The 15,890-nt window shown below is 35.0% G+C and overlaps 1 protein-coding gene across 4 annotated transcripts; it reads right to left on the bottom strand.

Moving 5' to 3' along the window:
* Positions 1–3,777: 3,777 nt before the first annotated feature.
* Positions 3,778–13,073, bottom strand: LOC112289216 (AP-1 complex subunit gamma-2). 4 transcript variants are annotated; one of them, XM_024534251.3, is made up of 19 exons: positions 12,611–13,073; positions 11,678–11,884; positions 11,224–11,526; positions 10,829–10,970; positions 10,260–10,433; positions 9,929–10,105; positions 9,576–9,730; positions 9,262–9,352; positions 8,470–8,633; positions 7,981–8,035; positions 7,484–7,606; positions 7,014–7,109; positions 6,633–6,760; positions 6,390–6,494; positions 5,970–6,253; positions 4,830–5,705; positions 4,524–4,693; positions 4,323–4,427; positions 3,778–4,120 (listed from the first exon to the last, which is right to left on the bottom strand). In XM_024534251.3, the coding sequence occupies exons 2-19, from the start codon at positions 11,704–11,706 to the stop codon at positions 4,025–4,027; spliced, it is 3,273 nt and encodes a 1,090-aa protein (XP_024390019.1). In that variant the 5' UTR covers positions 11,707–11,884; positions 12,611–13,073; the 3' UTR covers positions 3,778–4,024. The 4 variants fall into 4 exon arrangements, with proteins under 4 accessions (XP_024390019.1, XP_024390020.1, XP_024390018.1 ...); XM_024534252.3 differs by having other exon boundaries at positions 12,909–13,070; XM_024534250.3 differs by having other exon boundaries at positions 12,665–13,070.
* Between the last annotated feature and the right edge of the window lie 2,817 nt (positions 13,074–15,890).

A 15,890-nucleotide genomic window follows, 5' to 3' on the forward strand; every position in this document is an offset into this window, starting at 1 on the left:
CTTTGCTATCAGTGAGAATTTGTCTTGTTCATAGCTACACGGTCGGTGATTCCATTCCCCCCAGCTCGATTTCCATCATCGTCACACCTCTCGGGTAAGTTTACCGTTGTCACAGATTCGATTGCCAAAGTTTGGTGGCTGTGCTGATGAAGTCTATTCTTCACAACCTCTTAAGTATTTGATGCAAGCAAGTTTCTTGTTCTCTTATGGTCTTCCAATGCAGTGACCTCAGAGAGGGTTATGGCCTGTATAATTTGATAATTTTAGAGGCTTTTAGAATTGTCAAGAATACATTTCCTCTTTCACTCTTCAGTTCATGATTTTACCCAAATCTGTAAGCAACCACCAGATCAGGATCTGTCCAGGCTATGGATGCAAGATCTGTTCTTAAGTGGATCATGTAGCCACAATCGTTACACAGAATAATCACTGCATAGATAAACATGCCATAGCTAAATAATATGCACAAGCCTTACTTAGTCTTTACAAAAGAGAAAGTTGCAAATTGTCAATTGACAGACATTGCTGAAGTACAAATCAACATCTGCAGACAGTAGGCAGTTCTTCATGTAAACTACTTTCAAATAAAAAAGGCTTGTACAAATTTGAGTGAACTGAGGTTGATAATGAGGAAAGTAATCTATGACCTCCAAAATCCTTTTTACTATTAAGGGGAGAAGGAATTCAGGCATAAATGGTAAAAATAAAGACTTTGAAAAAATGTTTGAACTAATAGTAGTAGATAATCCACCTCTACTAAATGTTTATAATTAAATATTGATTTAAATAGATTAAGTTATAATTTTGATGCTTTATTTTTAGCAAATTAATATAGGATGATTTTATGCTTAAAACAAAAGATGTTGTGTATACGAAAACTAATTGAATTTAAAGTTAAAGGTATGCCTTTTTAAATATAGGTATGTGGTGGTTTTTATTGAATCTATTATACTGTACATGCTATACTTTTGATAGCAAATAGATAAAGATTTCAATGTTGCTAATAGAAAAAAGTGATGCAAGATCAAATCCTCCTTAAATGCCAATAATTATTTTTCTTTAGTGCAATTATCTTATAATATTAAAACTTTTAGATATTGTCAATCTTTTTTAAATTTAAATTTAACTATATATTTTTATGTTTTAACATAATCAAACATAAAAATTATAATATACTATATTATAGTTATTAGATTAAATTTAATTATAATATAATATACTATATTTTATAGTATTAAATTTAGATAGGTAAACTTTTAAAATTTAATTATAATATAATAGTATATTATAGCATTAGATTGTATTTTTTTTATAGTTTTCTAATATTAATAAAATAAATATTATACTATATTTTTATTCAATCTAATTTTTTTGTATTTTTATCTAGTGTGTTTATTTTATTTTATTTTAATAAATATATTCTATAATTTTATTTTAATTTATAAATTTTCTATTTATAAATTTAATGCATATATATATATATATATTTAACTATTTTATATCTAAAAAAGAAAAATATCATAATATGAAAATACTAGAAATTAATAGATATAATACAAAAACTTAGATTTATACTACAAACAACACACTTATAAAAATTACAAAGTATAAAATTTTAAAACATCATATAAATAAAAATAAATATTCAATTGCATAATAATAAAAATATTTGTAAATTAATTTGTAGACTTTAAAAAATATTAGAAAAATAAAAGTAAATAAAAATATTTGTTCTATTAATGTTAATTTTCTTAACAAATAATTTAAATAAGCTTAAACATAATAACGAAGGCATATTTTGAGTAATTAAATATATTTGAGTAATTCGAAATAATATTATATATATATATATATATATATATATATATATATATATATATATATATCAACTTTGTTTTAAAGTGTTTAATTTTTCAAACATATTTTTTAAAAAATTGATACATCCAAAACTGAAATTTATACTTTTATGAGACACGAGAAAGTCAATACAAAAACATTGCCAAATATTTCTAGAATATTATTTAAATGAAAAAAACTACTTTGAATATAACTACTTATAATGTCATAATAGATTTTAATAATTTTTTAGTTTCATTTTTTTCTTGTAACAATGAGGTTAAATATAAGGTATTGTTAATGCTACCACAATTTTTACTACTACAAACACAATACCTTCTACCACATGCAATACCATAAATCTATTATTTATAACTTTAGAAATATCCTAAATTATAAATAATAGATTGGCATCATTTATCATGAACTCTTAGATGCAATAAAATTGGAATTAAATGAATGAGTAAGTTTAATGTATACTTTTCATGAACCCCATTTTGTGCTTTATGCAAAATTACAAATCAACCTGTGAAATCTTCAATGATATTTGATTGTATAAATTGAAAAAGATTTGTGTGTGTGTACCACACATCTATTATTAATGCATCTTGTGCCTTACTAAATCAAAGCACTGGGTCTAATCTTTAACTTGTTAATGATATCATTTGGTTTGCATATTGAAATTTGCATGTAACTCTATAATACATTCATTTTTTTTTATTGAAACTCATACATAGTTGCATACATCCACATAAATTGCAAGTATGTTACCAGTTATAAAAGCCATATATTCTTTTTATAATGCAATACATGAAATACTAGTATTAATAATTGAACACTTTCAAAATATTCAAAGATTCACAAGTTTATTTATTTCTTTTTCGGATCTGTATTATGTACTTTTTTAAAACTAGTACAAGTAGTGATGAATAATGTTTAAATATTGTCACAGATGTTTTAATTCGCACAACATTGAGTGGTAAGTTATGTCCAAATACGTGATTAAGCATGCAATAGACAGCAATATAGAAAGAGGATGATAATTTTGTTTATGTACATACATACATACATACATAAGATTTATACATTGTTATGTCTTACACAGAATAGACCATGTTTTATGTTATTTTGTTCTTGTCCCTATGAATCACGTGAAAGGTTTAAATTGGGGCTTTGTTACATGACTGTTCTGGTGAAGGCTAGGAAAGATCACTGTGCCAAACGGAAGTCAAGGCAATATTCAACTTAATGAATTCTCAATGCAAATGTATGAGACATTTAATTTATATACGCAGCAATATCAAGTGGTTTAAATTAGAGGTAGTGACAAAAAGAATGAGAGAACAGTCCTGCTTTGAAGCTAAGATAGATAGGTTTTTGTGAGGTATGAGGATTTTGGACTACCCACTCACTTGGGGTGCACTGTTGGACCCAATTGCCAGATGGGTATAGGGATAGCAGAGCAGGCAAATTTGAAGTTTGACTTCTGAAATGCTTTCGCCCTCTCGACCACACAAAAAGAAAAACAATAAGCTTACGGTAGCCTCCGAAACAGACAGATCACAAGGTCGAAGGATTTTGTGCAAACTGAACAAACGTGTCAGATCATCAAACAAACAAATTTGAATACTTTGCGCATGCGGTGTATCTACCTTGTGGACCACTTGCACCTTTCACATGAAAAAAAAGAAAAAAGAAAAAGAAAAAAAAGGGATTCAACACTAACGTATGCTAGTAGAACTTCCGACATCAATCAATAAACTATTCCTGAAACAGAAAGTGTTCAAGTCTCTGTTCTTGTGAGCTTATTTACGTAGTGGGCGGAATATAAAAGTGGTTACTAGGACAGATTGGAACCAAGTAGGCCATCTGAGCAGACCTGACCAAGATTGATACATAATCCATATCTTTCGTGGCGTGCTTGACAGCACCTGGAAAGTGTACCAGAACCATAGCATTTAAAATCGTGGTAGTATGATTCATTTCCAGTCAATGAAAAAACTAGCGCCAAGCAATCCAGCTATCATGAGTCATTTTTGCAACATTCGTTGCCTACGTCACCCAAAGAAAAGAGTAAACGTTGATGGACAACTGACCTATTTCTGGAATTTTACTAACCATTGTTTAATGTGCAGACTCTTCCAATTTGATTTCTTCCCAGAATTCCTCCTCAGGAAATAATTGTCTGCTACAATTTCGAGGGGAAGTTGTTGACTTCACCTTGCTCCAGAACAGGCTGCCCATCCGCTTTGTAGGCAATCTTTACCCTCATGACCAACGGTTTCTGCAAGCAAAAATATCTCAAGGATTCTTGATTCGGAGGTACAATTAACTGCATTGGGTGTTGCTTCGATGTGTGGTTTGTTCACGCGCAAACAATCCGTACAGTTCTTCGGTGCTCATCACAACCCTTGCTATATCCTTGTACGGCGTTGAAAAAGTCATCAAGAATGAAGTGGAAGAATTACTAGGTGCGAATTACACACCTGGCCATGGAGGCTATTGGTTACTGTCAAAATTTGTGTAATTACGCCACTGCTATTTTGTGGTAGAGAGGAACCGCTGGCTGGATCCAGACGCAGCGTCATAAACTGTAGAATGAGCACCAGAATTGGAGTAAGTATTCCAATCTTACAACCACAATACTTTCATAACCAGGAAGAGTTCAGTAAATCGCCTCAGGGCACCTTGGGCACTGCAGCTTGAAAGAGGAAATCTGTGTATGGAGTTGTAGATGTGTTGGTGAAAATAGCCTTTATAACCGTTGTTTTCGGGGATTCAGGTGACTTCGTGAATTCGTAGTTCACCTTCAACCCTTGAGTTTGCAACGCCAATATTGAAGGATAAACCTCAGCTTCTGTGCACACCCGAATGACAATGAAACCCACTTGCCTTCAAGTAAAAGCATCCTGAATATTGATCCAATAAACAATGAACGAAGGATATCTGTCCGCAGGACGCTCATCATAAAATACTCATGAAGTAATACTAACCTGGCTGATCCAGTTTCGCAGGACGATAAAAATCACCTCCAAAGGTACTGTTGAGAGTAGAAATGGGTTCCACACCAACCACTTCATCTTTAGCACTTGGAAAGTCGCCCAGCAGGGAAGTCCTGTGCTCTAACAGCACTTTTGATAGCTGATTATCACGTGGAGAGATTCGACTGCTTGCCGCAGGGGATTCATCGAGAAAAAAACTTCTTTGCAACTGAGTTGGTGTAGGTTCAGTGTGGGTAGAGATTCGACTGGTTGTCGTTGGGGCGTCCTCAGGTACGAAACCCTCTTGTCGTTGCAGTGTGGGCTCCGTAACACCAAGTATAGGAACTTTACGCTGCTGGGATGTCAAAGGCTCAGTATGGCTTCCCTGACTACTTTGCAACCGTGCGTCATTCGAAGATATTCTCTGTAGACGTGCCTCATTTATGGAAAACCTCTTCTGCTCGGCTAGTGTTAGTCCAGGATCCACGGTAATAGCTCGTGGGCTGCGCTGAGAAGATGACGAAGACTTACGACCAAGAATAGAATCTCGACTGGTTGTAATTGATATTCTTTCTAGGAGCTTGAGTGCGAGGGAGCTACTCCGATCCGGAGATAGCGTTGGCTCAACAAGAGAAGCTATTTGTTTATTTGTCGACAAGATTTCCTCTTCTAGGGGTGACTTGCGAAGATAATGTGGCTCCAACTCAAGGATGGACATTCGGTGGTCGATCCGCGAGTTGATAGGCGATTTACGGAAGTCCTCTCGATTTACGGAAGTCCTTTGGGATGTTGTGGAAGATGCAAGCTTCTTTAAATTCGAGGATTCAACTTCTTCATCTGCTGCCAAAATATTCAGGAGCGCGCTAGCACCTTCTATTGAGAGTCGCGCTGTCTCAAAATAACGTTGAATGTAATTTTTTTTCATATCCACCTGACACAACAAAAAATAGAAAAAAACCAAAAACCAAAACAAAAAATAGAAGCAGAAGGACAGAAAGAACGAGAGAGAAAGAAAGAACCGCGAGAACATATGATTGATCTTGAACATCTTATGCATTTTGCAGAAAAAGCCAGTCTTTTTCAGTCTCTTACCGAATACAGAACGCAAGACATCATGCCAATCAGAGGTTCATACTGAGGAGGTCAAATTACCGGGAATAGGATTGGTCACAGCTGATGTAGAACTTCGACTGCCGCCTACTATGTCATACGGCGCATCTCCAGCTGAAGCCGGAAGTGCTGAGGCTTCTTCTATTGGTTGTATAGTCAGCATATCCATGAGGTCATTTGTAGTAAACTTTATGGCTGCTACATCTGATGGAGGTATTTTACCGGTGGGACTTACAGAATGACTGCCATACCTTTTATCATAACCAGTGCGTTTCGAAGAGTAAGATGCAAAATCCAAAATGGGCATCCTCTCCGTAAGTGATACTCTGCAGAACTCAAATTCCCACTACTTAGGCACAGATATAGCTCACCAAAGAGAGCAATGTTCAACTTCGCAAACCGCCGCGTAGACAATCAACGCTGTCTAGAACATTAACTGTGGAGAGCATGGTAAAGACTAACTTGAGATTAGAATGACTAGAAACGATGGATCCAAACTCGAAGGATCGCTGCTGCAATTCCAGATCTATGGAAGTATGATATTCCTGTAGCAGTGATTCGACACGCCTGTGACACAGAAGTACAAGCTGTGATGCCTCTCTGATGAATCGAAGTAAAACATGGAATTCCAGCTATCAAGAGCGACAAACCAAAGCATAGAAAGTAATAGATATGCTCTAGAAATCAATAAAATCGGAGTCTTACTCTGTGCAGTGCGGAAACCGAGACGACAGTTTTAACAGTGCCATGAGACAGAATGCAATTGTAGTCGAATTTACTCCAGGATCGCGCAAAACATTCTCTATAACGTCCACAGCATCTGATTCTGTGACCTGTAAAATTGAGTCCACTTCAATCAAACCAGAAAGTCAACCAAATAGCTAATCAAATATGAGTACTAAGGGGCAGAAGATATTGTTAGGGAAGCCATACTTCGGCGCCGTTTCTCATTATCTGATTCTTTCAAGAGGATGTGGCTTCCTGTTATGGAACCAGTAATCTCGGTCCTTATGCTTCCATAACATGAAGTAAACAAGAACGTTACATAATGGTGTGACAACAACAGAGCATCTGCATTCTACTTACTGTTTGGGGATCCTCGCCTTCTAACTCGCTTAAATTGTTAACCAGCATGTCACCGTATTCACCAATGCACCACACTGTCACTTGAGCAAGACTTTCCTGCTCGCAAAAACAGACGATTACTTACAACCCAATTGCGAAAACCAAAATCCTCAGTTCAAAAGAAAATGGTTCAATTAGAATCCCCAAGAAGAAATGTTCTTTTAGTCAATTCCAAAAAGATTTAAATTCCACCATAAGCTGAAAGTTTACAGCTACTCGCTCACTTTCTTCTGCAACGAATGTTCATTAGTTCATCTAGAATTTCTAAGCAAGGATGATTCTTCAATTCAAACTAATTGCAACTTTGTATACAATATGCGCAAATGGAACATAGAGTTCTTTCGGTACCATTTTGGACCATTCGAACACGTCCTCCACAAGTTATCAATTGTAGAGTAAATAATATTTTATGAGGGACAGACGCACTAGACCTGACCGGTCCACTTGTGAAATGAACGATAAAGTGTCCTGACAGCATATCCTCGAAGATCGATAGCGTTGCTGACTACAACCACGAAATGCCACACGACCTCATTCTTGACATACTTCCCAGCCTGTCAAAGTAACAACCAGTAAATATTGTAAATCCAAGGCATTCATGTGCATTTCCTTCATTAGCAATTCACAGGCTGGAATTGGTGAATTAGTTCACTTCCATTCAGTTCTTGAGGACAAATCATCTAATTCAGTCCGGTATGTTTTTTACAGAATCATATAGCACAGCTGTACAAGTCATGCAAACTCTATCAAAAGGAATGAGTAAGTTCATCATGAGGCAAAAGAAGACAACGTTTTGTGCTTCAATTCAGGTATATATTACTAACGTAAGCCCAATTGGCTCTTATGTTACATACTGAACTTCAGAAGCTGATTCTGAAGACAAGCAATCTCAACGCAAAGTTCCTGTTTCAAGAAACGGATCCGTTACCTCCAGCATAATCATGATGATCTGGTCAATGTACCAGAGCTTTGTTGGAGCAAACCTGCGTTAGGATAAGAAAAAGAAAATGAAAAAAATTAGTAGTCAAAATCTTCCAGCTTAAACTAAAGAATAGATAGCCTTGACCCTATACAAATTTTATATCGTTATCGCCATAAATCTGTCGATCTGCATGATTAGCCTCTAAGTTTTAAATCTCCCCTATGCTTCTATTTGGCTCCACTGTAGATCACAGATGCACTATGATAATTTTGTTCAATCTGGATATAGACAATCAAAGATAGCGAGCTTTAATATATTCATGTTTTAAAATTTTAAGTAGTTTTTTTTAAGCTTTTACTTTTTGGAGTATGACATCGACACAATTCTGTGCCCAGCTGAGTTTGCCCAACTAAACATGCATACATGCTTTCCATTCACCGGGTCAAGTGTCAGTCCTCGCGGATGAAGGAGCCATGACTGGCAGGATAAAATTACTTGTGCACAAGAGCAGCAGTCTTCGTCGCAAGGTCTACTTTGAACTCTGGGTCGCAAAACTTCAGATATTCAAGTAGCTCAGTAGTCAATGCCTCAACGTTGCTCTCGTTTACAAGGCTACAGACAAGTTCCAAAGCTCGCGCTCTTATTGAAATGTCCGAGTCCTGGATACGTAGTCAAAGCATACACTTCGAACAACATGATCATACACCAATAATCAGGATCATCAAAAAGACACGAAGAAAATATAACCAATCTTCGCTGCGTTTCCTCAGAACTGTCTATGCGCATTATGACATTAGCCAAAATTTTCATGCACTCAAAATTTAATGGAAACAAGGATCTAGTAGGCCTTAAATTTACGAAGACGTGTCGAAGTCACAATGAGAGGATATTTGTTTCAACAAGACTACTACTGTTACAGATTATGTGTTGATCAAAAGATTTGTGTTGAATAAGCAAATCAATCTGTAACATACAGTGTAGAATACTTGCAAGGTAAATCCCCTCATATTTTAGGATTCTACCCAAATCTAGCTTTCCAAAACATTAACTGTAGCTGGTCTGCAGCATTATCCCCATTTCACCCAAGTTGATAACTACTCAGAGACAAAACCCTTCATGCTTCAGAGGTACAACATTCATTCTGTAGCCACGTAAGCCATTCGTTCTTCTTATTAGATAAGACTTAAAAGAGAAAGAAAAAATTAAAAAAATTATATGGGACCGAAGAAAATGAAACTAGATGCGCAGCACTTAAAACTGTTGCAAAGACACATATTTAAGACACACCTTGATGCAGTTTACAATTGTCGCACGATGGCGCTGTACAGCTTGATTGTCCACAGCGACAACCTTGACAAGAGTATTTAGAGCCACGTATCTGCAATCAGAAATTATAAGCTCAAGACCTTCCATTCACCGCATGGGCAAACTTTCATGTATGACCGAAACTCTTGGGTCAGGAAACAGACGTCCCGGAGATAAAATCTAAATTAAATTTATGAAATCTTTCAAAATATACCGAATAAAGAATTATAATTGACCTCAATCGATGCAGCTCCACTACCTGTGAAACTATTACAGGAAGGAAAAAGATAAATGACCTTATGTTGTTATCCATGTTTGCCAGGAAGCGACCAAGGATGTTAATTGCCAGGACTCTAAGTCCTCCAATATCCTCTATTGCCATTATAGTAAGCACACATTCATATAAGATAGCTTTTCCAGCGTTCTTGGTACCTTCCGTGTTGGTAGCAACCTGCAAGAGGCAACAGATAGTGACGATCATTAATTTTATCCATAATTAGACAATCCATAATAAAAATAAGAGAAGATAAAGAAGCCGCATTCCGTGCATTCAACAATCCGTTTCACGAAACATTCAACTCCTATAAAGAGATCAGACAAAGTTGCATTTTTCAGCAAATTTTAAATAGCAAGTATATAACCCACTAACCTGTGCAAGCACGTCGCTCATTACATCACTAGATTCATTGTCCCCCCTTCCTACAAGGCGCAAGAGCTTAAGAAGTTTTATCTGCAGAAGAGGATCTGAAATCCCAGTCACATCGTATTCGGAAGCGTAGCCGCTTAGCACCAGACTCTTCAGTACTCCCACAATCGTTGATACTTGCTGCACGCTTATCGACAGTGCCATTAAATGTCAATGCATTAGGTGTTTCTAAAGCTTGGGCTGATTGGAAGTTCATCAAAACGAATCACAGTCATAATCAAACATTCTTGTACTCTTTGAACAACATACAACAGGACAAAAATCAAAAGTATACCTTTCTGAAATGTTCAAGTGCTGCGGCACTGGCTTGACAGAGCTCAAAGCACAGTTTAACTCCTGCAACAAGAACACCATGATGCTTACCCATGAGGAGGTTTAACGCAGGCCCTTTGTACGACTCAATCAGGTCTGGAACTTTACGCACTATCCGAACTGCGCACAGGGCTGCCTACAAGACCACGTGACCCCGCTCTGCATCATTGAATTCTTAATCTTTTCTTGTGTGAACAAAGACAGTTTTAATAAATAAATCGTGCTAGATGCAACTATCATCACCTATCAATCTCTTCTGTAAACCTCCTGATGATAATAGATGGAGATAAAAGGCCATAGATATCCTTCATTGCTCATGAGAATCTCAGTAGCATTTGGAAATTCATTAAACCCAAAATTGATCAATGCCTTGAACCAATATTACAATTGTGCCATCAGTTAATAAAACAAAAAATAAATAAATCGTAAAATACGTCTATAATTCCCAGAATTCAACATGAACATTGTCATGGAATGTACAAAACACGACGACAATAAGGACAAAGACGTCCGGGTCAGATAAAATACTACCTTCTTGCGAATATAAGCATTGCTGTCACTGAGTAGCTTCTCCACTTCTGCCGAAAGATCACGAGCCATATCTGCTGTGCAGATATTGCCCAGAGCACAAAGAGCCAGTCCAGCGACATGTTGATTTGTATCATGTAGGTCACTTCCTTGAGTTAAGCTCCCAAAAGAAAATAGACTTCGTGCGATAAGTGGCCATGTGAATGTCCTCCCCTATTATGCCTGACCTCTTATTTGGACTGGTTTGAATCTAAATGCCCTCTAAGTTGTGGAGACAATTATAATGATTCCATAAAACCCAGAGAAAAACAATAAAAACTTTATTATTAAAAACCTCAATGCTTACAATAGAAACTGGGAATCCCAGCATAGATTCAGCATGAATCGGGATTGGATACTTTTTTATTGAATTAGTGACTAACATTAGCACTTCTTGGCGCTCATCAAGAAGCACCATAAGCCCCAAGTAGCCGATCCGCTTTTCCGGAAAGTCACCCTCTGCAATCAGCTTTATACACTCCATTTGCCCAAAGTGTGTTGGATAGCCCATCATGTGAATGAAAATAAGCTTTGCAATGTTACGATGTCGGTGATATTGAACAGGTTCTTTTAGTAGATCACGCAATGCAGCGCACTCTTTGGTAACTACAGTCCGTTCCTCAGCAGCTGTTTTACATGCCCGGATGGAATTTATCATATCCCTGCACAGGCAAAGATTGCTACTTCTCAAAGCCAAAGCACACAGCTTAAGTACTTCGATAACCTTTTCTACAATTAGAGAAGAGTCGGTGATCTCCACCAGCAATTAGCATCTGCAAGGATTTGAAGAAGACGAGGAGTTGAGGCAAAAACCTTAGTCTGTTCCCCGCGATGAAAGCCATAGAGCAGATCTATTCTGCCACTTCAACCTACAGGTGTGGTTCCATTTACGACTCACTACTCCATTATCAGAATATAAATGCAAAACTTGGCATGCAATCGTAGTTGTCACCGGCGCGATACGCCTTTCATCGCGGAAACAAGCTTTGCGACCTCAAAAATTACAAAAATTTCTGCCACCTGATCTTTCCATACACAACCAATTAGAATGAGGTCTAAAAAAGTTTTTACTTTCAAAAGATTGAAATATCGAGTTGAAACAGAGTAGTCTCAAGAACTTGTTCATTGCGTGTGGATACAATATGCAATCTACAAGTTTATTCAGAACTGGGGATTCAAATTACTGGCAGCTCCCAATGGAAAAATTGATTTATCCGAACCCAAGTAGAATGAAATAGGGCACTCAATAAGAACAAGATTGTGTCGAAGTACTCAACGTCAAAAGAGCGAACAATGTACATTACTCAACATTATATTTAAATTTCTCCTTGACCAGATTTCAAACTAAGAGAGCAGACGATAAATCCCGTGAAAAGAGAGGTTGAAATGGAGGACCTCAAATCCGCCAAGGGAACAGAATCCTAACGCGATACACGAAATTCTATAAATCAAAATAGCCTCCGCGGATACGTTTCAGATCTAAGAAAAACCAATTTGGATCATGCGCAGGAAGAAAAATAAAATAAAATAAAATAAACAGTGAGACAAGAAAAGCCAAAGTCGAGGCTGACAGGAAAAACTCAGAGGCTGAGGAAATCTGTACCAAACCCCTACCAAAAACTCAATTTCTAAAGTACCAGGACTCCAATCATAAACAATCACTTATAAGTAGTAAACATATAGAGCAATGCCAATCCACATTCACAAGGCGACAGACGACGACTGCCAAAGGGCAACCAAGCATACCTTATCAATGACACAAGATTCTCAAACAAAGAAGTACGCGGACAATGAACGCACCAGCCAGAGACAACATGCGCTTCATGGCAATCGAAAATTACACTTGATATGTCCAAAACAAGTGACTCGGGAGATAGTCACAGCCCACACGAATGAGAATTGCGGCATTCGCTGTAGGTACACAGAGAGATGGTGGATGGGAATGATAAACATAAAAACGCAACATGGCTCTTTAAAGAATTCCTGGACTTCAGCAAGATTAGGCTTCCGATTCGGATAACGTAATACAGTGAAAGGACTTAACTACGGCGAGAAGGGTGGAGACGTGAAGCGGTGCTTGCAGGATAACAACAGATTGGTGCTTCGACGTCGACAACAGCGGTGATGGAGACCATATTCAGGGCTGCGGAGCGTTGAGCGTCCAAGATTTGCATTCGACGATGGAATCTGAACCGCGGAATCACGAGGAATGAAACCCTAATTTTGTAAGATCCTTGGATTTGTTCCCCACATCATTTGCAAGTGTGAAATATCAAATACTATTTAAAGAAATTTCACTAAAGAAGATGGTTTTGGACCTATACCATAGCCTCTTCCTCTTTTACAGTGAGGCATAAATCTTCCTCTTTTACAGTAGTTGAAGCATAAATCTTAGATTTGTAGCAAGCAATAAGCATCTTATTGGCCAAATTTGTTACTACAATTCTATATTGTCTATTAAATCTTTAAGAATAAGTTTAAATCATGTGTTGGCAAGTATCTACTATGTTTAAACCTTCCAAATACAAGGTATTCTCTATCATTACAGAGAAGTTTATTTGCAATTAAAAATACTCATGATATTGTCCAAATTAAATTTTTATAAGATTGTATTTGAAAGTCAACTTATAAGGTCTTATTACATATTCTCCAAGAAGAGATTCATCAACTTACTTTTGCATTATGATAGTTCATGCATTCAAAGTGTATGGAAATAATTGACATGTTTTTTTTAATAAAAGAAAATTATAAAAAAATATATGAAATCATATAATATCCCAAGTATGGAAGTTGGATTAGTAATGCATGTCTTTGTAGTTCACAAAAGGTAAGATTGTAGCTAATGTGTTGCAATTGGTACATGTAAATCTTAGATTTGTATATCACATACAAAATTCTTTTTTTATAATAAAGGTTTTAGCTTAGTTTCCAAAGTGTTTTTAGATCTAAGTAACGACACTCCTTTCTTCTTTTTAATAAAGGCATAGATGAACAATCCATAGAAAACCAATTTCTATATTATCAAAAAAGTGTATTTTTAAAATTAAGCAAGTTTAAGATTTTATAAAAACTTATGGATATTACGTCTATGTAAGCTTGTAGAGAAGCAAGGAGAGAAATAATGATACAATGTTGGTGTATAAAGCACTAAATAACCTAAATCTAACTAAATCTAAGAGAAGATGAAGACTTGTTTGCTACTCTCTAGTCACCTAAAATCAAAACTTGATATATGTTATAATTAAGTATCTCTTTAGCCATGTTAGAATTATTGGTTTTGTGGAAGGGTCAACTAGAAAAAAAAATTTAAAGAGTAAATTCAAATTGGAAAAAATAAATAAATAAATAAATAAAAAATGCTTTGATTTGCAATCAAATTTTTAAAATAGAATTAGAAATGTCTTAATACTATCACCATATAGAACTTTAATAGTTGGACACAATCCTATTGAAGTTCTATAGGATTGTACTTCTAAGGTTGTGACTCTAACATTGATTTCAAATCCAATTAAAATCTTAATTGACCAAATGGTTTAAGAGCTATTAAGATCATCACATGTATTATTATCAAAAAAATTATCAAATAAGATTCAAAAAGTGGACTCTTAAGTAGCAACCTACTTAGAACAAGTTTTGGAAGTTGATTCAAACAACCACAAAATTTATAAACTAAAATTTTATGTAGTCCTATAGAAGGGTGGAAATTAGAGGTACAAGTGCTAAATCCAATTATTTGAAATATATATATATATATATATATATATATATATATATTATGTTGATTTTGCATGGATAAAAAATATAAAATCAAAGAATGTACCATAATACAACAAATTAAAAAATAAAAAAAATAAAAAAATAAAAAATAATAATTAGAGTCAAAATAATCAAAGAGGTGTTAGAAGATTAATTAACTATTGAATATTAAGATCACTCATCAATGCCAACAAAAAATATGATAGTATTACAACACGCCTAATACAATTATGATTTTATCCTAATATATAAGTCTTGTAGTAATAAAAATCATTTGAAATAGACTTAAAAAAAAATACAAAGTTTCACACAATAGAAGTTTTATCTATTAATGACATAAGTTGGGAGATTTATAGGAAGGTGTGTAGTATTTACATGAGTGCTCTTGGCCACAAATCATAAAATTAAGGCTAATTGTAGACTCATTAGTGCTCTTTAAAAGATACGGTTTGGATTTGATATGTAAAGTGTGTAGTGTGATTACAATACAAGATTTATCTTCTAGTCTTAAGCTTGTAAAACATGCTAATATCATAGCAACAGCAACAACAATTGTTGATGATAGAATCCAATATGCTACTAGTGCTCCTATAAATTCTTTTATCATTATCAACTATTCCTTCTCCTTATTCAATTTTAAGTACTACTTTTTGTATAGTGTGAAAAAAACTTGAGCCTTATTGGTATTTAATGTAGCTAAATTTAATATACATCTAATTTCTTAGATTATTATTAATCCTTACACATTCAAATCTAAACTCACTACTAATAGATTAGAATTGAATAATTTTTTTAATAAACAAAAGAGTATTCTTATAAGCTCACTATTCACTTTAAAAAATTAGAAATCTAAAGATAATTTGATTTGATTATATCACACCAAATACCTAAATACTTTGGTAAGTAAATTATGATCTAAATTCCTCTATTACAATATTGATAGATCTATAAATAAATAAATAAAATAAATAAAATAAACAAACAAACAAACAGAAATAAAAATAAAAATTACTAATATGAACTTAGAAGACTTAGATATATTACATCATCAGTTTAAACCTTATATTGGTTAACTCTCTATTCCTTCTCATCTCCCATCTTTCAAAATAAGTCATTTTATTCTTTGCAATAAGTATTAATAAGCATATAATCTTTAATTAATGAAATTCAATAAAAGCAATCCAAAGCTTGATTAATAAGTAGTGCTCTTATTGATTATTGGAGATATATTTCTTTGGCATGTAACTCTTCTAAAGTAAATTGATCACAT

Source organism: Physcomitrium patens, chromosome 12 (genome assembly GCF_059467195.1).
Source record: "Physcomitrium patens ecotype Gransden chromosome 12, ASM5946719v1, whole genome shotgun sequence".
Taxonomy (NCBI): Eukaryota; Viridiplantae; Streptophyta; class Bryopsida; order Funariales; family Funariaceae; genus Physcomitrium; species Physcomitrium patens.